Source organism: Harpia harpyja, chromosome 1, assembly GCF_026419915.1.
Source record: "Harpia harpyja isolate bHarHar1 chromosome 1, bHarHar1 primary haplotype, whole genome shotgun sequence".
Lineage (NCBI taxonomy): Eukaryota > Metazoa > Chordata > Aves > Accipitriformes > Accipitridae > Harpia > Harpia harpyja.
The window spans coordinates 45,844,074-45,865,685 of record NC_068940.1 but is presented as its reverse complement, the minus strand read 5'-3'; the positions used below and the strand labels follow the sequence as shown (position 1 = coordinate 45,865,685).

The window sequence follows — 21,612 nt, the reverse complement described above, 5'->3', positions numbered from 1 at the left end:
GATGGGATGGGCAGGAGGTCAAACCGAGTGAAAACTGCTCTCTGCCAGCAGCTCCGCCTTGGTCTCAAGCCCTTCCCGGCTAACCGATCTCGGCACAGTCAGCGTCTCTCGGGTGTCCTTGAGAGGCCCGGGGGCCGTTGGCAGGGAGGGTCAGAAGAGGGCGAGGCGGCAGCGAGGACCTGCCCGCCCCGGAGGAGCCCGGGAGCCCCAGCCCCTCCCCGCCCGCCCCCTCGGCCGGCTTCGGGCCGCGCTGCCCGGCGGGGCGGTGCCGGGGCGGCGCCGGAAGGCGGGTTTGGTTCCGGGCCGCGCGGCGCCACGGACTCGCTGTGGCGGCTGAAGCGGTTCGATGCCTTCCCCAAGACAAGACCCTGGAGGACTTTCGGGTCAAGACGTGCGGGGGCGCGCTGGGTGAGGGCGGCCGGGGGCCGGCGGGCGGGCCCGGGCCTCGCCGTGGGGCGGCGGCCGGCGGGGGGGCCTTGCGGGCCGGCGCTCGGCGGCGGCGGGCGGGCTGAGGCGGGACTGAGGCGAGGCGAGGCGCGCCCGGCGGGGCTGACGGCGGTTCTCGTCTCCCCGGCAGTGACGGTTGTCAGCGGGCTCATCGTGGTGCTGCTTTTCTTCTCGGAGCTGCAGTACTACCTCACCAAGGAGGTGAGTAGCGGCGGCGGCGGCGGCGGCGGGGGGCCGGCCCGGCCCGGCCCGGCCCGGCCCGTCCCCGCCTCGCGGTGCTGCTTCTGGCCGGGGCGGCCCTGCGGCCCGGGGCGGCCTGCCGTGCCTCCGCCCCCGCGCCGAGCCGCCGCCTCCTCCGCCGCCTGCTGCGGGCTGCCCACGCGGCAGCTTCACCCGCCGCAGATCTGCGTGGGGTTTTTTTCTTTCTCCGAGCTGGTGGCCTTGAGGCCGGGAGCGGGCTGCCCTCCCCCGAAAGCGGCTTGGCGCCAAGGGTGGCTTGTGGCTTCCTGTAACGCTGTGGCAGGAGAGCGTCTCAGAGTCTCTTCTCGCTGTCTCTGCCGCCTACAAGCAGGCAATACAAAGGAAAGCAAGCAAGCAAGCAAGCGCGAGAGCCCCCGTGCCCACCGCAGGTTCTAAGATTCCCAAGTTACTACCTTTCTTAAAAAAAAGCGTTAGAAACGGCAAGCGCTTGGCTACGGTGGGAGGCAGCAGCTCAGGTGTCTCTTGAATCCCACGTCTTAAAAATCAGCTGGTGAGCCAGAGCAGTCGAGGGAAAGAAAGAGGCCTTTTGATTGTCTTCCAAGTGAAAGAGGACTCTCTGTTTTTCCCTTGTGCCTAGGTTCATCCGGAACTGCGCGTTGACAAATCAAGGGGAGCTAAACCGAAGATCAGTCTCGATGTTATTCTTCCGCACGTGCCTTGTGCTTGTGAGTCAGCCTTCTGAACGTTGGGGATAATTTTCATACTTGCCGAGGGCCCGACAGGCTCGGTGTGCCCGGTGCTTCCGAGTGCTGCACTGCTGCTTGGGCCACGGACAGGGAGGAATTGGTGATCCCTGGTGGTTACGCAGCGATTCCAGGCAGGCCCGCTGAGCGCTTAAACCAGCGCTTCCAGGCAGGCTGTATTCTGTTTCGAGATGATACGTGAGGCTAAGGTATAAACCCGCTTACGTTTCTGTTTGGTGTGGTACTTTGTCAGAGAGCTCGGTCATACTGAAAAGGCTGGCACAGCGTTCGGTGTTCGCTTGGGACTCGAGATTTGACTGTACTGTTGCTGAAACACTTTAGAGTCTCCTTTGGAAGTTACTTGGCGAGGCGCAACTTTTCCGTGGTTTTTGTACTTCAGTTCTGACTGTAGCGCCAACGCCACGTGATAACCTTTCTCCCAAGTTTTTAAAATCGGAGTGAGCGTTAGTAGTCGGATTACCTTTTAACTAAATTCCAAACAAAGCTGCAGGGTGAAGTGAGGGAAAATTTTGCAAGTCTTCCTGCGTACCGCTGCGGTGCACGTTATCCGACTGTCCGCTAATCTTCCCTGCCTCTTGTTCTGTTGCGGTAATTCCTTTGGGTAGTGCGTTGGGCTCTAAAGGTAGTGAGTCTGACTTCCTTGTGACCACCCGAGATATTGTTGGTCTTTGCCTTCCTCACGTTTAAAAGGGCGCGGGAAGGCCAGAGAGTTTGGAAGCCCCTGCTGTTTTGTGCAGAGAAGCTGTCAGTCTTCTAAGGGAGCCTGTAGCATGTAGCCGGCAAGCGCATCACGGTGCTTCGATACCAGGCCGAGACCCCAGACCTTCTCAGTCTTCTTTGTGAAGAGGGGTCACGAGGAAGTGTGGTGATGGTGAAGGGGGAAGGGTGAGGGGGTAGAGGTAGGAGGCAGCTTTCAACCAGTTTGAAGCTTAACTCCTGTACTCCTGGCAATGGTTATGGGCTTTGAGGGGTTTGGTTTTGGTTTCTTTTGCCTTAAGTGCATTACCTTTCAGGGTAACGCTTTCTGGGCAGCTGGAAACAGTCCTTCTGGTGCACCAAACCCGACCCCGTATTTGGAAGGGTCGTTCAGGGTGCTGCAACGTGCGTTTTATTCCCTGTACGTCACTCGTCCCCAGCCATACGCGCTCTTCCGCTTTGGCACGTTCTTATCGCCCTCGCTGAAAGAGTCTGTATTTTCACTGGCTGAATGCTTCCTCAGCCTGCCGCAGGCCATAACAAATGTGTGTTTATAGACCACTTTCCTTGCTCACTGATTTCAGAGTTGAGCATCGATGCCAGGAACGTAGCAGGAGAGCAGCAGCTGGATGTAGAGCACAATCTGTTTGAACAACGTTTGGATAAAGCTGGCAATCGTGTGACCCCGGAGGCCGAGAGCCACGGTAAGGTGCTATTCTGCCTTTCTTGGGTGGACGCTCTCGTTGTCTTTCCATCACCGTATGCCTGTTTTGAGATTCACGGGAACAAGTGACAGCTGAAGAGCATTTAAAGACCACAAGCTTTTGAAGAGTTTATAGCACGCAACTCTATTAAACTGGCAGATGGGGCGAGCTCCTGTTATACTGGCAACTTTTGCGAGGCAGATCTTTGCCTAGTCCCTCTGAAATTACGACGAGGACTCACGGATGCATTTCAGGAGTAAAGCTGCTGCATGAATGGTCTTTTACGACTAGGCATCAAGCAGCTGTTCTGGCAAAACTTGGCTTGGGTTGTGCCTTTAAATCGCGGTGGGCTGGCAAATGGGACGACCTGGTTAGAGGAAAGAGCCTCTCTCCAGGGAAGGCTCCAGTGACTCGACCCTTAAGCCCAAGCTTGCACCTTACTACGTTTACTTTGTGTGTGTTAATGCCTACCTAGATAAATATATTTTAGTTGGTTTATCGGTTACAGGTTGTTGTAAGCGGTCCTTGGCTACGTAAACCTCTCCTTTACATTCGTTTCGTGTTGTGACTCATCGTTGCGCTTCGATACAAACCAGAAAGGGTTCTGGCAAAGTGTTGCAATGTAACAGTAATACTGTCCTGACTTTTCCTTTCCAAAACACGAGCTCCTTATTACTTTTTCGGGGAGATGGTGTAGTTCTGCGTGTCGGCGTGAACTGAATTTGTTGATTTGTATCACTCGGATTGAACTTTTCTGTTCTTGAAGTTGCAAGGCTAAACTAAGCCAAGAGCTGAACGATTGGTAGGTACGGGAGTTTCTCCTGCTGCCACGGGAATGTGGTGATAGCGCTGTTACTGCTGTGTTCGCTTAGCAGCCTTTCTGTATTCAGAGGTTGTGGCGTTACAAATGTAATGCCCGGGGACAAAACCAGCTTTTCTGTATCTAATTCTCTGTTAACGCATGTAGGCCTCCTGCCTTACTTGTGTTGCCAGTCTCCATTGGCATTACTCCGTCGGAACCGGTTGCTCTGGCTCCTTGTGTAATCAATGGAGAGGAGGAGAAACTCGTAAGGAGCAAACGGTCTCGCCTGGAAGAGGCATTTCAGAAGAGATCAGATGCATTGCAGGCAACAAGCAGTTTCTTCCGCTGTCTGGAAAAAGCACGCGGCTAGTTTGGTTTCCATCACCCGTGTTGCAGGTTAGGTCAGAAGTATCCACCCGTCTTCATTAAACTCTGCGATTATCAGTTTCTATTAGTAACGCTGACCTTCAGTCAGTTACTTAAATGGCAGCTGTAGCAGTATTGACCTTAAATTTAGTAAAGCATACCCAAATTTTACGGAGTAGCATCTGGAGGCTTCTCCTAATCATAGTTACATTAAGATAGTTAATAGCTGGATGATTTCTATGGTAGGTTGCATTCTGTGCTTGGGATGTCGTCTTACTCCTTTCCATTGAATGACAAGACATGATTGAATTCTTTATTGGTGGTTCTTATCGTTTCCTTCCTTTTACCGTGGACAGAGTCTTCCAATTTCACGTATCGTATCTGCGTGCAAGTTGAGGACCGTGTCAGCGGCAAGAAACCCTGCGGTGTAGAGTTCTATGCACTGCAGTTTCTTTATAGTATCCGGACTGTGTGCATTCCCTCTGGATGCTGTCTCTGCGACAACTCAACAGGCAGCTACTGATTCCATTTAAAAAGCTGTTGCTGGTTGCTGTGTCTTGAAAGACTCCGTGTATCGTACAGGTGTTCTTGTTGAAGTGGCGGGAATCGTGGCTTTGACAAAGCGTCGCGATTATTTAGCTGTATTCTTCCTGACGCTGTCTTTGAGTGTAATTACGAGATTAAAAGCCGTACCGCTTTTTGAACAGTGAATTCTTAAGTGCGCTTTCAACTGCTTTGAATGTTGCGAGCTTTAGAAAGAAAGTCTCGCACGGTTGTTTACTAAAGGGGATATTTTCCTAAAAGCTCTTATTTGCTTGAGCGTCACTGCCATAAAGTATGTGATTAAAGAAATAAGGGTAATGACTGATTTTGATGCCCGTTTCATAGTTTCCAACTAAAATCTCTTTTTTCTGTGGCTAGTACGAAATACAGACGTGTTTAATGCTCGCTTCCGTCCGCCTGTTATACCCCCCAGTCTCAACAGACAGGGCCCTGATAACGTTTTATCCCCTCAGCAGTGTCTGACTATGTACCTTGTCCCCTTCCCCAGCGTTAGTGATCCAAGGAGCCACCTTTTCAAGGCTTATAGAGGGGAGTGCAGCCACGCCTGGATAGCGAGCCTTAGAGGGCTTTTGTAACGCAAGAGACTTGGTCCTGTCCTTCAGGGTTTGTGCGTTGAAACGGCCTGCTTTTAAGGGGGCCTCTTATTATAAGAGCCAATGGTTTTGTCCCTCTTCAGCCTTCTGCACGTAAGACCATGAATTCCCATGAGTTCGTGCCCCAGCCGTACTGCGGCTGCGCATTCAGCACACACATGGCACAGACGTTGTCAGAATCGTTAAGTCACGAAGAAGGTAGAAATTCCTTGGAGACTTCTAGTGAGCAGGGGTTAACGTGTGTGCCTTGTCAGCATTGTCATCCTGGAGGACTGGGTGCCAATTTTCCATTCGGGAGACTCTGGCTCTGATCTTGTTTCACAGCAATGTGTAACCGTGTTCCCTACACGTCTTGGGACAGGATTGTGCGTTGTGCACTGTTGCCTGCTGTTGCCTGCTATTTAAAATTTTGTTTGTGTAACAGGTCCTGTTACAATTGCCGCCATTTACTGTGCGACATTGTCTGAAGTAGACAATGTTTTAGCAAAGCCTTTAGGCAAGTAACATCTGATCAGCGCTCCAGCGAGGCTTACAGATAGCCAGTTCTTGGTATGGAGGGTGCGTTTGAGAAGACAAATGCCACTCTGCTTCTTGGTCTTACTTCGCACCTCAACAGGCTCTGCGCATACCGTTCCGGGTGGGCTTTGGGTGCAGGACGCGCAGCTTCCGACACAGAATCGTTGCGTTCGTGTGTGGAACAGTTATTGCGCCCAGAACGGAACAAGAGTACAAGATAGCGTTTCTAGTCACGCCTCGTCGCTTTGCATCTTCTTTTGTCTTGGAGCTGGGGAAAGAAGAAGAAAAAGTGTTTGATCCAAGTTCTTTGGATGTGGGTCGCTGCGAGAGCTGTTACGGGGCAGAGTCGGAGGACGTGCGGTAACCTTTACACCTTTTTGTATCTTCTTAGCACTTGAATTAATACAGTTATGTTGCACGCGTGTTTTTTTCGAAAGTGTCTGTGAAGGTCTGTGCAATGAAATCCTCCTGGGCCCGTGTTGAGAGAATGATGAGAACCGTTGTGGTTTTGGTCTGCCTTTGGAAGCTGTGCTCACGATTGTTAAGACCGTGCAGAGTTAGGTTGTCTAGTTTGTGCACGTGCCTGTTTAAGGGCAGCGCAAATTGCACTACCTTTGCAGCAGCACAAAGGCTGTATCTCATCAAACGGCATCTTTTCTGGGGTTATTTGGTGTCCAGAGGGGAGCCGTGTAAATTATTTCACCGTTACGTGAGCCGTCTTGGAATGAAACCTGGTTATGGCTTTGCCTTCTCACTTCTGCTGCAGGCTTTGCATCCTTACGGGAGCGAAGACCAGGCATTTATCGCTCGCACGAACAACGGGTGTCATTTGGTGTTTCTCATTCCTCCTACCTGCAAAGAATTCTTCTGTAAGAATGGATCCGTGGTAGCCCATAGGTTCTGGACTGTCCCTCGCTCCTATTGTCTCTGTAGTGACTTGGTCTGTCCCATCTGTCAAGTTGCGTCCTTCCGCAGAGGTGTTTGCATCTTGAGGGATTCATGATTCCAGGCTTCAGCTTTTTCTTTGGTCCAGAAAAAAACACAGAAGCAAAGAAAGAAAACTCAGTCTCCATCAGTCGAGGACGCCGTTTCAGCGTGGAGGAGATCCAAATCCTCTGGCGGATCACCTGTACAGTATTCCTTCCACAGAGGGTGTTTGTGTGAGCTCACTCTTAACTTCTGTCCCAAAGTAGCGTCTGCCGGGGAATTAACCGTTTTCATCCCCACACTGAATACCGGAGGCTGAGATTCTTATTTCATCCTCAGCAGGCTTTCCTTTTTACGCTGGTAAACTCCTTTCGGAGTTTGGTTGTCTCGGTGCTGAAAGACGCAAGGTCTCACCCGTTTCTGTGCAGACGGACAAGCAGTTTTGCAGTTGTATCAAGCTCGTTTTGGAGACCGCAAACGTGACGTTTCCGTTTGTCACTGGGCTATAATCCGCCAGAGCTCAAGTCGTACCGGTTGCTGGGAATGCCTAAGGTTTGTCAAGCAGCCACCTGGAGGCTCTCCGTACCTTCCATAGCTTCTCCGTACCACAAAACCTGCTGTTGTAGAAGCCCCGCCAGGGACGTAGCATGTGGCAAAGTGGATCGAAACTGCTGTGTGAAGGATTCAGAGGCCCATCTCTGAGGAGGTGTAAGTCTATGACAGTTATTGGTTAGTCATGCAGAGCGTTGAATATACGTGAACGGTCTTCCGAAACAAACAAAAAAGGAGGTTACTTAACCTCCTTTGAGGTATGTCGTCCAAACATAGGTTTCTCCTGCCCCCCCATCCTTCCAGGTATTCGCCTTTCTTGGGATCTTGCAGCAGAAGGAACAAAACAGCCTCGTGGTACGCTGCCTTCTCTGTGCATCAGGTGTGACAAAAGCAGCACAGGACCGATTAAGAACAAAAACTTGTTACCCAGCTTTGAATGTTAACATGTTGTGAATGTAAACCTCGAGTGCACTTCTGGATAGCTTTGGTTGCTCCTAAAATGACCTTTCTGTTCCCTTAAGAACTGGGAAAGAGTCTAAATATAACCAGCATTGTTATCTGGCGTGCTGCTTTAGAGCTCACTTAACGTATATGGGCATGCCACTGTGTTTTTCCTTTTAGCGGTTAATGCCTGCATTTTTGTTTCTCTGTAGATGATTGCTTGTCCATATATTAGCCCTTTGGCTAGCTAGGGAGTCATTTTATATAGCCTAGAAAGCACACTGGCAAAGCTGTTGCTCTTCCCCTTTTTGGTACGAGTTTTAAGCGCTGCTCTGTCTGAATCTCTGTGTCTTTTCATTGTAAGGATCGGAATATTTCTCTCTTCTCTCCTGCTCTGCTCGTTTTTGCAGTGCACGCTGTTGAGAGTCAGTGTTGCTGTATCCTTCCCCCCCGCCCCGCCCCGCCCCCAACCCGTTTTACTACAGAGCTAACCAATTTCTGTTACTTGCTGTGCGCATAAATCTCCTTTGGGAGGAGCTGTTGATCTAGGCTGGGATCGGAGAAGATTTCCTGAAAGCTGAAAGGAGAGCCGTGCCAGGTCACTCTTCTGTGGTAAAGGAGGTCACCAGATGGAAAAGGTTGAGAATCTTTGTCTTAAACGATTTTAACATATCAGCGTTGGAGATAATGTGCTGGGGGATTATTAGTTGCTCTGTGCAGATAATGTAATTGAGGAGGACGTGGTGACGTGTTGGAGCGACTTCTGCCTCTTGAAGTCCGATGGGGTGATGATCTCACTTAATCTCATTTGTACAACAGGCTAGAGAATTTCTCCTGGGAATTCGTGCACCAAGCCTGCTAATCTCGGAATGCTCAGTAGGAGTTTTTCCGAGGGTTCGTTAAGCCATTGGATTTTTTAAAGGTAATCATAGAATCATAGAATAGTTTGGGTTGGAAGAGACCTTTAAAGGTCGTGTAGTCCACCCGGCCCGCCCCCTTCCCCGCAGTGAGCGGGGGGACATCTTCAAGTAGATCAGGTTGCTCAGAGCCCCGTCCAACGTAACCTTGAATGTTTCCGGGGATGGGGTGTCTACCACCTCTCTGGGCAACCTGTTCCAGGGTTTCACCACCATCATCGTAAAAAGTTTCTTCCTTATATCTGGTCTGAATCTACCCTCTTTCAGTTTAAAACCATTACACCGTGTCCTGTCACAACAGGCCCTGCTAAAACGTTTGTCCCCGTCTTTCTTATAAGCCCCCTTTAAGTACTGGAAGGCCGTGATAAGGTCTCCCCAGAGCCTTCTCTTCTCGAGGCTGAACAACCCCAACTCTCTCGGCCTTTCCTCACAGCAGAGGTGTTCCATCCCTCTGATCGTTTTTGTGGCCCTCCTCTGGACCCACTCCCGCAGGTCCATGTCTGTCTTGTACTGAGGACCCCAGAGCTGGACGCAGTACTGCAGGTGGGCTCTCCCCAGAGCGGAGTAGAGGGGCAGAATCACCTCCCTCGACCTGCTGGCCATGCTTCGTTTGATACAGCCTGGGCGTACGGTTGGCTTTCTGGGCTGTGAGTGCACACTGCTGGCTTTTCATCCACCGGTACCCCCAAGCCCTTCTCCGCAGGGCTGGTCTCAATCCCTTCATCCTGCAGCCTGTATTGGTAGCGGGGGTTGCCCCGACCCAGGTGCAGGACCTTGCACTTGGCCTTGTTGAACCTCATGAGGTTCACATGGGCCGACTTCTCAAGTGTGTCCAGGTCCCTCTGGATGGCATCCCATCCCTCAGGCGTGTCAACTGCACCGCTCAGCTTGGCGTCATCTGCAAACTTGCTGAGGGTGCACTCGATCCCACTGTCGGTGTCATTGATGAAGATATTAAACGGTATTGGTGCCAGTACGGACCCCTGAGGGACACCGCTTGTCACCGATCTCCATCTGGACATTGAGCCGTTGACCACTACCCTCTGGATGAGACCGTCCAACCAATTGCTCGTCCATCAAACAGTTCACCCATCAAATCCGTATCTCTCCCAATTTAGAGAGAAGGACGTTGTGGGGGACCGTGTCAAAGGCCTTACGGAAGTCCAGATAGACGACATTTGTAGCTCTTCCCTCGTCCACTGGTGTAGTCGTTCCATCACAGAAGGCCACTAGGTTGGCCAGGCAGGACTTGCCCTTGGTGAAGCCGTGCTGGCTGCCTCGAATCACCTCCCTGTCCAACATGTGCCTTAGCATAGCTTCTAGGAGGATCTGTTCCATGACCTTCCCAGGCACAGAGGTGAGGCTGACCAGTTGGTAGTTCTCAGGGTCCTCCTTTCTACCTTTTTTAAAAATGGGTGTCATGCTTCCCTTTTTCCAGTCACCAGGGACTTCACCCGACTGCCGTGCCTTCCCAGATATCACGGAGAGCGGCTTGGCAACTCCATCAGCCAGTTCCCTCAGGACTCTGGGATGCATCTCGTCAGGTCCCATGGACGTATGTATGTTCAGGTTCCTCAGGTGGTCACGAACCTGATCTTCTCTTACAGTGGGAGGGCCTTTGCTGCCCTAGTCTCCGTCTTGCGGTCCACCCCCTGGAGAGGTGTGGGAAGAGAGGCTGCCAGTGAAGACTGAGGCAAAGAAGTTGTGGAGTACCTCAGCCTTCTCCTTGTCCCTTGTAACCAGTTTGCCAGTCTTGCTCATCAGGGGGGTACGCTTTCTTTGACCTTCCTTTTCGGGCTGACATACCTGTAGAAGCCCTTCTTGTTATTCTTTGCGTCCCTTGCCAAGTTCAGTTCCAGCCACGCCTTGGCCTTCCTGGCCCCATCCATCCCTACACAACTGGGCAGCGTCCCTATACTTGCCCAGGATACCTGTCCCTGCTTCCACTGCCGGTGCGTTTCCTTCTTGCCCTTCGGTTTGACCAGCAGGTCTCGACTCATCCATGCAGGTCTCCTGCCTTCCTTTCCTGATTTCTTCCACCTGGGGATCGAGAGCTCTTGCGCTTTACGGAAAGCGTCCTTAAAGATCGGCCAGCTCTGTTCTGCTCCCTTGACCCTGAGGGCAGTTTCCCAGGGGGTCCTATAGACTAACTCCTTGAAGAGCTGGAAGTTTGCTTTCCTAAAATTCAGGGTCCTGACTTTACTCTTCGCCTGACCCGTATCCCTCAGGACTGCGAACTCCACCAGTGCATGACCACCGCAGCCCAGGCTGGCTCCAGTCTTGATGTCACCGATTAGCTCGCTTGCGTCGGTGACCGACAGGTCCAGTATCACATCTCCTCTGGTCGGGCTGTCTGTTACCTGGCTTAAGAAGTTACCCTCAGTGCGCTCCGGGAGTCTCCTGGATTGCCTACAGCTCGCCGTGCTACTTTTCCTGCAGATGTCGAGGTGGTTGAAGTCCCCCAGCAGGACAAGAGCCTGCGAGCACGATGCCTCCTGTAGCGGGAGTAAGAAGGCTTCGTCAGTAGGCTCCCCTTGATTGGGTGGCCTGCAGTAGACACCAACCACGAGGTTGCCTTTGTTGCCTCGGTCTCTAATTCTTACCCTAATCATGGTGATTACAGGTTGAGATGTGATGTTTTGAGTCGGTAACGTCTGGTAGAGGGCTCAGGCTCTCGGCTTTGCTCACTCCCTCTCCTCGCTGCAACATTTTCTGTGTTGCTCCCTGCCTCAGTCCCCTTTTCACGATGCATCCTAATGCCGCTCCTCATCTTCCTGCCGCTGCGCTCCTGCTGTAAGATATTTTTCCTCCAGAAAATTCATCCCCAGTTTGAGAATTGGTGTCCTAGCTCACCCTGGAGCAACGTGTTTGGGTAGCTGTGTCTTGGGTTTCTTGCAGCCTTCATGTGTTGATTGAGAGAGTCCTGAGTGGCAGTAAGTGCTGTTTTGCAGGTAAAGGACTGAATTTTGGAGTCCAGGGAGGCTCTGTGGTTGTTCAGGTGAGAAATGCAAGATGGGGCGGAGTCTTCAGATAGACAGCAGTTCTTAAAACGGCGTTACTAAAACGGTGAAGAAAACTAGGTTATATAAAACCGGACAGACTTCTTGACAAACTTAAGAAGTTTTACAGGTCTCTTGATTTTACCTAGCTTGGCACTTAGCTGCAGTTACGGAAAGGAAGGAATGTGTTCATGTTTCTTCAGAAATACCAGTCTCTGGTCCTAGCTGACAGTGTCTTAAGCTCTTCTGTTCTGTTTCTTCTCTAAGCAGGCTAAATAGCCTGTTGTTTTATGTTAAGCAAACTATGGCTAGCTACACGTTTATGTGCGACCTAGGGTACATACGCACGTGCTTGGCATCATCCTCAGTGATCAGAGATAAACCGACCTGCGGTCTGGTGGAACGCTGTTTTAGAAAGTGAACAGGTAAATCGTGCGTTTTGGCAGAGTTGCAACTCATTTATTGGAGAAGAGTTTTATAAAAAACTAATTAATTGGCGTTTTATCTGTGGAAGGCGTGGCGGAGCACTGTGGGGAATTTTTGTTTTGGATAGCCGTAACTGTTAAAGTGGGTCACGCGCGATGTAAACCTAGTGTAACAGGTTAGGTAATGGCTGGTCTTTGTCACGTGCTGCCCTTGCATTTCTCTGGTACTGCTTTCTGGTACTGTAAGATTTGTCAGCCTTACTAGTACTCAGCTCCCACTTCAGAGGCTAACGAATGTGAGACTACCCAAGCGTTAAAGCTGACGTGACTAACCTTACTCTGGAGCGGCTCTGGCTGGAAGAACAGCCTCACATAAAGCAATACTTACATTTTGGCCTGTTAGGTTCTCTGACGTGGCTCATGACCGAAAGGAGGGTGGAACAGGAAGGAGCCATCAACAGAAAGATGGGGGGACAAAGACTGTTTTATTCCTTTGGCAGTAGGTCCAGTTTAAATGCAGATCCACCAGAGCTGGGATCTCTGTAGCGCTTTGTTATTAACTGAAGGTTAGCCTGCTGGTGTCTGTACAAAAGGCAGCGGGACTTGACACTTCACTGACAGCCAAGCCACTTAACTCTTGCCTTAAGCGCAAAAAATACCGCGGCATGAAGCAGGGTGTTGCTGGTAACCGTTAAGAAAGATGGCGTCGCATAATCCCAAGGCCACTTCTCCCTTCTTTCCTTTCCCTGCCCACCGTTTCACATCTATTTCCAAATGTTTAGTGGGAGTTTCTTTTTTAAAGCCAAATGAGTTCTTTGATCCAGTTGCCAGCCCAGGCACACAAACCACTGTGCTAGTGGCAGTGATAGGTCTGCACACTTGTCAGAGACAGCCACAGGAATATCTGAAGCCAGTGCAGCTCTGAGCTCTTTGTAATGCAGAACCATTGCGTTAACTGCAGTGACTGCAGCCTTAGTTTCTGAGCATTGAACGTTTTAACTGTGAAATGCAAGGGCCTCTCCCTACATCAGAGGCGTTTGGAGGAGTATAGCTTAGGCTTAGCATTTCCTTTTCTGACTGTACGTTCTCTGTTTTGCATGTATATCTCTTTGGGTTTATAAGGGGTTTATAGGGATACAAGTAAAGCTTCTGGTGTTTTATTGAAAGCTGTTAATGGAGAAAAAAAAAAAAAAGAGTTCACAGCACACTCATGTTAAAGAAATGTTTTAAAGGAGAGGCTCGTTCCAATCAGTTGTTCAGCTTTGCAGCTTGTCTTGTGCTAGGCCATATATCAGAAACCCTTCAGGGGAGCAGCATTCCTAATCTTGGTTAATAGCAGCCCTTGGCGATCTGAGTCCATCGGCTCCTCAAATAACAGCCCACGATTTTTGAAGTGTGTTTTTCTTTGCTGAGGTGAAAGAAGGGCGAGGTCTGGCTCCCTGAGCATGTGAATTTACCTGTTAAAATGCGCCACAGTCTCTGGCTCCTTTAAGATGACTGTGTGCCTTTGGGTAAACCTGGTAGGAGCGATACTGAAATTGAGTTGCAAGCTGTATTTTCATCCTGAGACTGATGCTTCTGGCACTGCATAAAGTCATGTAAGTAGCCAACCGAAAGATATCCCGTTGCCCGTATCTTTGCCAGATCCCTCCTGGGGGCACGTGGTGCTGCCGGCGTTGTCATATTGCTGCGTGCAGGAAGGGCAGAGAGGGGGCAGGCCAAATTCCCCAAATCCTAGCACTGGTGAGAGCTCGCCTTGGCCCCACCAGTGGTTTGCAAATACCCTGCTCAGGCCGTCCCCGCAAAGTCTTTTCCTGTCCCTGTGGGTACTCCGGGCAGCCAGTAACAGGGCTGATAGGCAGAGCGCTGAGAGTTGCTAAGATGAGGATGGTTTCTTGAGGGCACTTGGACGTGATATTAAGGCACGTGCTCTGCTCAGTGGTTAGTTTAGATCTGCTGTGCCTCTGGGTTTTACAGTAGTTAGAGGAGTTATGCATGTCAGGTGGCGACTGAGATAACAGTGAAGTTTTCCTGGCTTGCCCCTGGGATCTGGTTTTTGCCCTAGATTAAGCATACATTCAGGTGAGGACTGAAATACCTGATCTGAAGTAACCCCAAGTTAAAGTTACTTTCCTTCACTGTAGCAGTGGCTAGTCTAAGTCAGGAGGGGAGTTTTATCTATCACATGCCCTACTGGAAGCAAGAGAGAAACGCAGGTGATTTTCTTGCCATTTTAGATCGCAATGGAAATGAGAGGAGCTCCCTTATAAGCTAGCATAAGGTAAATAGATAGGCTCGTTATTGCAGTCTGAACTACGTTGTTAAACTACGTTTCAATTACAGTTGACAATCTGCAGAGCTTTGGGCTTGACAATGTAAGTGTTCCCAAGACGGTGTTCTGGTTCTCTTGGTCTGTTTTCCTTCTGGATTTCCCTCCCTTTGCCACGTTGAGATCCTAGTGTACTGATCCCGGCCGGATTTGGCTTTATGGCTCTGGGCGGGCAGAACCTGGGACCTGCTTTCACACAAGGCTCCGAAGTATGTTCTGGGACATCTGCGTGTTGCTTGGCAAGGCTGTTCCCCTCTTCCAGAGAGCGCCTTGCTCCTTAATCTGTGCTTCCTGGTTTTCTAGGGTTGGCATTTTCACAACTGCTTCTGGATCTGTTGGAGTTTGCCTTGTGCTGGGAGGAAAGCAGATGATACCTGTACCTGTGCCACCGAGGTGCTGACAGCATGGTTCTATGGCAGGGAGAGGAGCGGGCGGGAGAGCCTGCTCTGTAGATGAGAGGGAGAGGCAGCGGGATCTGGGGATTTCCAGCAGGAGAAGGAGAAATCCCACATCTTGGAATCTCCCATGAATAAAAAAGAAGAGCAAGGGCTTTGGAGTTTACTGTTAGGAGGCGCAGAGTAAGGGAGGACCTGTCTCTGTCCCAGAGCCACACTCAGAAACATATACAAGTAATTAACTTTAGTCCCCTTACCTTGCCCCGTGGATGCTGTGCAGTTGTTTGAGTTATTAGCATTTCTGTTTCAGATCAATATGACGCACTATATCGAGCATCTCTCGTTTGGGAGGGATTATCCAGGCATTGTGAACCCTCTGGACGGGACGGATGTCGCTGCGCAGCAAGGTAAAAGCCTGCTGAGAGAAGTCTCTTTTTAAGTGTCCCTATTAGTAGGTGTTAGAAGAGAACAGGAGCAAAGTTCCCAGTCTTCCACGAGAACCCTGACAGCGTTGCGTAAAACATGGACTCCTCCACGTTGTGCTCTTTCTGGAACAGCTGCCTCCATTCACGTGGAACAAATGTGCCAATGTGTTTTGATTCTGTGACCTTTCTGAAAGATCTGTCTTTTCAGTGTTCGTGGAGGCACGACAGCAGGTACAGCACATCGTTATTAAGCGCCTGCATCAGGTGTAGTTCAGGGGGAGCCCTGTCTAGCTAGTGTGCACAGTAGGAGGTAACCAGAAGATGCAGGAGAGAGAAAAAATAGTTGGTGGAGAGTCATGTCGTGGTGTCTGCCTGACGTTGGTCTACCCAACAGTAGCAGCTGAACAGCTGCAGTGAAGTTGAAATAGTGCTGATCTTTCCTAGATAGCTCCAGTTTGCTGGCTTGAGAAGGAAGGGCAATTCTGTCCTCATGCTGCTGCTGCTCAAACTCTAATCTTGGTTTATTCACGCAAGCCTGCTTGTGTGCATTTTCCGTGAAAGATCCTGACCGCACCTCTTTATATGCCACTGCAGAGATTAGTCATTTTTTTAGATCCGCTGAAGTCTGCAAAGTGTTAAAGAATTCTCAGTCATGGGTTTCTCTAGGTTTGCTCTATTAACAACTCAGAGTTGGGCCACCGCCACAGTGAATGGCAACCCTCCAAAAGTTTCTCAGTCTTATATACCTTTTTACCACCCATTATCCCAGTCCAAAATCTGTGTAAGTTTCCAGTCGAATCTCGGTTCCCAGGTCTTATCGTTCATCAAAGCCCTTTAATTAGTTCTTGCCTCAGCGCTCTCGTCTTGGCTGGTCCCAGTTCTCATCTTTGAGATTTCAAGGTCCGCCTCGGGGCAGTCGTCTCCTGTTCAGTTTGCCTTCAAGTCCCATCTCTGCACAACTCTGAGAAACCCTCAAGTTGCTCCATTAACTATTACACATCTATCTCTACAAGCTCTGCCTGTTTTGCCAGCAAAGCACCTGCTTCTTGCTGATTTTTCGTCTTTTGTTCAACCTGTCTCTACGGATTAGCTTGACTAGGTTTTAAACCAATCCTTGGCTGGGGCTATACAGGGGGGCAGGCTGGAAACACTGTTCGTGGCCTGTTGAGCAGCTCTGTTGCATCTCCTATTTTCCAGGTAACTCATTCTATTATTAAATCTGTTGACTTATTCTACGCAAAGTTTGTGCTAATAAAGCTTGGAGAGAGAAGTCGTTTGCTTTGAGGTGGTGGTAGGATTGTTGATCCTACCTGAATCCGTTCTTTTAAATTTTTCCACCATCGATTTTAATTCTTGGACCCAAATCAAAGGATGGTGCTTAAAATCAAATACAGAAAAATGAAGAGGCGTGATAATGCTCGATACGATCGTGATGCCCTAGTTTTTCTGAGAGGGGGCCTGTAGCTGGCTGGTAAGATTCTCTCTGTAGGCTGCAGCTTTCCATCCTGGGCCTCGGAGAAGCAGTTGGCACATTCTTGAGGAATTAGGACTGAAGACGTGCCCTGGAAAAGAAGTGGGAGAAGCAGATTGCAGGTCAGATTTACGTTTACTGCAGACCAGCTAAAGATCTTATATATGAGAATGAATAATCTTCTCCTGTTAGGGAATTTCATAGAAAACAGGTTTTCAAAGCGACTCCTGCCTTTCGTTATCCTTAAGAGAACTGACGGAACAGGCTGGTCTGAGGCAGCAGGAGGAGTTCTCCTTTTTTTTTTTTTTTTTTTTTTTTTTTCTTCTCCTCACTGATCCAGGTCTTCCTTTTCATCTCCTGATACTACAAAACCCATGCTTCTACAGGAATAAACTGCGGTGTTAATTGACGTTGATAGAGGATTCTCATTTAGAGTATGTTTTCTTAGGGCTATGCTGTTAAATATAAAGGTTTTCATGTGCTAGAGTAAGAATTTTCAAGAAGTTGTACTGGTGAGACTATAGCAAGATAACTGGTTTGTTAGAAAGTTTTCCATTTAGTCAAGGCCAAAATGCCAGTAGTTTTGGTTTTGGTTTTGGTTGGAACAGGAACGAGATTCACTTTGGCAAAAGGAAAACTCGTGTCAGGCGTTAACTTTACTGTCCTTGAAAACCTCCAGGAGCTGTTGTGCAGAAAGATGTTCCCTGACAAGTTGAACAAAACCAGCTTGTGTTTACCGAACGTGTCGGTTAAGCTTCGCAGCTCTTCACCGGTTATTAATTGTGTCTCTCTGTCTTTGCTTATAGCTTCCACGATGTTTCAGCGTTTTGTCAAAGCGGTCCCCAGGGTGTATATGAAAGTAGATGGTGAAGTAAGTACCTTTTTTCCCTATTGCTTTGGCAAGTGAAAGCCTTCAGACTTTCTCCTCATATTCTGACGCTGACCATATCTGGCCTCTGGTGGAAGCGACACAATCTGTTTGACTTTCTTCAGATCACCACCCCAGCAAGAATAACAATTTCTATGGTGTAATGTTACCTGTAATGTTACAGCAGCGACGAAGCAGATTTCCGCGTCTTCCATCCCACCTAGATCAAAGTGACCACGCCACTTTGATCATGTTCCCCCATGAATCCCTCATAGTGCATGCTCAGGAGAAGTCAAAGCAGCAGGGAGATCCTAAAAATGTTCTTTGGAGAATAACCCAAGATCAGCTTGTCTCCGATTTAAAAACTCCTTTAGCCTCCAAAAGAGCGTGGTCGGATTTCCAGCCCTGCTTTCAGAGTATGCCCTTCTTTTGGGACAGGTAGGAGAAATAAATTACCAAGGAGATACCAGGGTGAGACGAAGATCCTGCGAACACAGACAAACTTATGCTCTCCTCTGAAGCCAGCCTGAGGGAGCAGAAAGAACTGTGATTTCTTTCATTGGTTTGGAAGCGTTCACGTGGGTTGCCATCATCATTCTGTAGGGGATCTCCAGAGAACCTCTTTTTAAAAACCAAACCAAACCAAACCTGGCAGTTATCATTATTTGGGCCCCCGTAGTCTTAGGGCAGCAGAAAGATGTAAGCTGTTACGTTTCTTCTGCAAAGAAAACACCAGTAGAGGCAGCAGCTTGACTGTTGTGCAGACTTCACCGCCAGTGCTACCCAGTGTACTTACCTAAGCCTAAGTGAGGAAGAGACGGGTGCCACGTGCCCCAGCAGCTCTGTGAACATTCACGTACAAGACGGCTTAGCTCCCTAGCTGTCTCCCAGGTTTTGGTGCTGTATCTTCTACGCTGCATGGGTGGTCCGTGCCCAGCTTCCCTTTAACACCAAACCAGTTTCCTCTGAGGTGAAACCCAAGTGTGTTTCTGGGGCTCGTTCAGCGCAAGGACTGATCTACCTGTGGATGAAACTACGCCACATTTTGACTCCCTTGTCCTACGCAGTTTTATAACGCTGTGCAAACCCCACAGCACTGGGAACCCTTACCACCTCAGGCTCTTCACCCAAACGCATCCCGCTCTCGGGCAGGTACCACATATCCTTGCAATCGGAACAACATACTACTGCACATCCACGCAGCCTTCATGTTTGCTTTCGGCGCTCTGAAATGTGAATCACTGGCAGATTATTAGTTATGTCGGAGGCTGCGTAGGAGCCACAAATCTGAGGAGCCACACGGCCACGGTAGGTACAATGCAGACCTTCAAGCAAAGCTATCCTAGAGCAGCGTGGGCAGAGCGGTCTGAGAGAAGCCATTGAAAGGTAGGCATAGTTTGTATTTCTTCACCTGCCCTAAAGATTGAAACTGTTTGCGAGACTTGGTTCTCATGTGATAAATCCTTATGTGGACCACTCTTTCTTCAGTCCCCTGCCTAGAAAGGACAAAAAGACCCGTCTGTTCTTTCCTGGAAGTTGGGTGGAAGTTACTTGCTATGAGGTGATATTGGGAGAACCTTCAGACCATGTTTGAAGCTCATTCTGCTTGGGTTCAGGATGCCTCTGCAGTTTTTGTGGATGATTGAAATTCCTGAAGTACAAAGGATAGTTAGTCGGAGCCCTGTTCTTAGGGCCACCTCCCAGTATCCCATGGCTTCTGTTTCTCTTGATGCGATCTCGCACGCTACTGTAGAGCTGCTGTTCAGTTTTCAAAGGACTTCTCCTGTCAAAAGAGTTGCTTTTTATTAGTCACCGGGAGGGGAATCCATGCAGACCGTGATGCTCAGACTTAGGGTAATTATGGATCCAAGTGTGCTGCCAGATGGATGCCAGGGGCTGTGTTATGCATTCAGTACTTGGAACCCCGAAATGTGGAATTTGGTGAAGAAACTGGATAGTATCTTTCTCAGCTTGGATCGTAATTTGTGTCAGATAGCTTATTAGGGATAATAACGTCATTTTAGGGATAATGTCAATAGGGGAACATAATGTCATTTTACAGAAACCCAACTGATTTGCTCTAAGAATAGGACTGGTATGGGCAACGGGTAGAAGAATGGCAGGGTGCAGGAGAATGCTGCAGGGTGATCTTCGTTTATATAAAGATGGGCAATCTGTGTCCTTCTGCAGCCCTGGCACTCTCCTGCCTTTATGTATTGCTTCCGTTTTTCTCACTCTTGCATATATATATATGGCTTTCTCCTACCGGTGCTGTCTCCGGAAGCATGCTTGGGTGGACTACATTTTGGTGGAAGATGACGTGGACTTGGGGTTGAGGTCGAGAGGAACAGCTTGTGCCGTTACTTGCCAGCAGAGACCAAAACAGTCCAGCCTGGGGACTGATGCATCACTCATTCTTTGGGCTAGCTGGGGCTTTAACTGATAGCCTGTAGGAAAAATAGACTCGATCCTGATGGTGCTTTTTTTATGACCCTTTGTAAGCACTGTCAGTGCTTACACAAGTGAGTGGGCAGGGCTACACTGCTACGGTTCACTGAACTCATGTTTTAGTAGCCTTTCCTGTTCCTCGCTAACGAAACGACGTTTGCTGTGTTTGTTTCCTGCTAGGTGGTAGGGACTAAGCCGTTTTCAGTTACACGACATGAGAAGATAGCCAACGGGCTACTGGGAGACCAGGGTCTGCCTGGTGTATTTGTGCTATATGAACTTTTGCCCATGGTGGTGAAGCTGACAGAGAAACACAGGTAAGAGACATTTCAATCTACGTCATCACCCTCCATTGATTTTTGCCACTTTGCATAGCTTAAGGCTCCATCCTCGCTTAGACGCGACAGTGCAAATGCCTGAAAGCCATCCGAGCCCCTTCCCAGTCGGTGGAGAGGAAGAGGCACTCCCGGATGCCCTTCTTCTCCGTGTGAACATCTGAAAGGGATTGGGGCTTTTCTGCTACTACCTGAAGCATATTAATTCAACAAGCCATTTGAGGACGATTCTTTGAGCAGAGCACCTCCATTTTCCTGCTGAACTGCTGGAGTAGGTCCACAGTGCAGGCAGACACAACAGTCACAGGGGGAAGGGGCTTCAATCCGTTATCTGTAGCAACAGAACTTCAGGCGCCGAGGCTTCCTGGCGAAAACACCCTTAAGGTGTAACTTGATGGCTTCAGCGGTATGCTCGGCTCACTTGCCAGAGCTGAGCACCGTGTACTTTACTCGCGTAAATCTTACAGGCATTTTGCCCTGAACACCTGCGAAGATTCACCTCCTCAGGGAGACCAGGGCGTACCAGAGCCATAAAAGCACGTGGAAGAGGAGTCTGGCGACTGCTGCTACTGCCAGTACCGCCGTCAAGGGATGCAGTAGGGTTCAGGAGCTGGGATGTACATTCTTACACTGATAAAACAAGCGTCCACACTGTGCTTAGGTCTCCGACTCGGTCCGATACTGGGATCGTGATTAGCACGGCATAGCAATAGGAGACTAACGGTTGCCTGAAGGCTGTAAGCTCTGGCGCTGCCTCAGATCCCCGGAGGCGAGGCAAGAGGAGTAACAGTACCTCCACTCGCCGAAGCAGCGGGTTTGCTAGATGTTTGACTACACCAAGGGGTGGAGTGTGACTGTTCACTCAACTCCTGCTCAGATTTTGGCTAGCCCAGCTCACGCTAAGGCCTGATGTATGCTGGGAGCAGCGCCTTTGGGTTGAAGGGAGAGCACCAGGTAGGCAGCACAGGTGGCCAGAAAGAGCTAAAGGGCCATGATGCAGCCATTAGCACCTGCAGCTGGCTGTCTCCTGCAGCCAGCATCTTTGCCTGGCAGTATTGTCAGAATCTGCTGACTTTTGGAAATGGTATAGACCAGACTTCCAAGCTGGAAGGTATAAAACATCAGCTTAGCCAAAAAGCCTTTGAAGGAGATTCAACAGCAGCTGGACTGCTGAGGCTTTTGTGCTTCACAGTGTGATACAGGGGACGCCCGCACGGTGACGCAGGAGGAAGGATGAGCACTCCCACTAGGGAAAAACAAAGTCTTTTTTTGGTGGGTTTTTTGTCTTTTTTTTTTGTCGTGCCCCCCCCCCCCCCCCCAATCCCGCGACTTTAAGTGTTACGGGTTGTAAGTTATGAAACGTCATGGCTTGAGTAGTGCCTCAGTGAATTCACATAAGAGAGTAGTCCGGGCAAAGGGGACCGAGC

The 21,612-nt window shown here is 49.7% G+C and overlaps 1 protein-coding gene across 2 annotated transcripts; it reads left to right on the top strand.

The window, feature by feature from the left end:
* The first annotated feature begins 239 nt into the window (after positions 1-239).
* LOC128143474 (endoplasmic reticulum-Golgi intermediate compartment protein 3-like) lies at positions 240-21,470 on the top strand. Of its 2 annotated transcripts, XM_052790725.1 has the most exons (7): positions 240-408; positions 1,286-1,373; positions 2,693-2,812; positions 14,949-15,045; positions 17,341-17,405; positions 20,031-20,167; positions 20,653-21,470. In XM_052790725.1, the coding sequence occupies exons 4-7, from the start codon at positions 14,955-14,957 to the stop codon at positions 20,717-20,719; spliced, it is 360 nt and encodes a 119-aa protein (XP_052646685.1). In that variant the 5' UTR covers positions 240-408; positions 1,286-1,373; positions 2,693-2,812; positions 14,949-14,954; the 3' UTR covers positions 20,720-21,470. The 2 variants fall into 2 exon arrangements, 1 of the variants encoding a protein (XP_052646685.1); XR_008235762.1 differs by lacking the exons at positions 14,949-15,045; positions 17,341-17,405; positions 20,653-21,470 and having other exon boundaries at positions 242-408; positions 20,031-20,118.
* Positions 21,471-21,612: the final 142 nt, after the last annotated feature.

Bases quoted from the DNA above. Each gene is read 5' to 3' on its own strand.
- LOC128143474 (XM_052790725.1), top strand. From the start codon at position 14,955: ATGACGCACTATATCGAGCATCTCTCGTTTGGGAGGGATTATCCAGGC. The intron at 15,046-17,340 runs GTAAAAGCCTGC...CTTTGCTTATAG, and splicing joins GGATGTCGCTGCGCAGCAAG to CTTCCACGATGTTTCAGCGT. The intron at 17,406-20,030 runs GTAAGTACCTTT...GTTTCCTGCTAG, and splicing joins ATATGAAAGTAGATGGTGAA to GTGGTAGGGACTAAGCCGTT.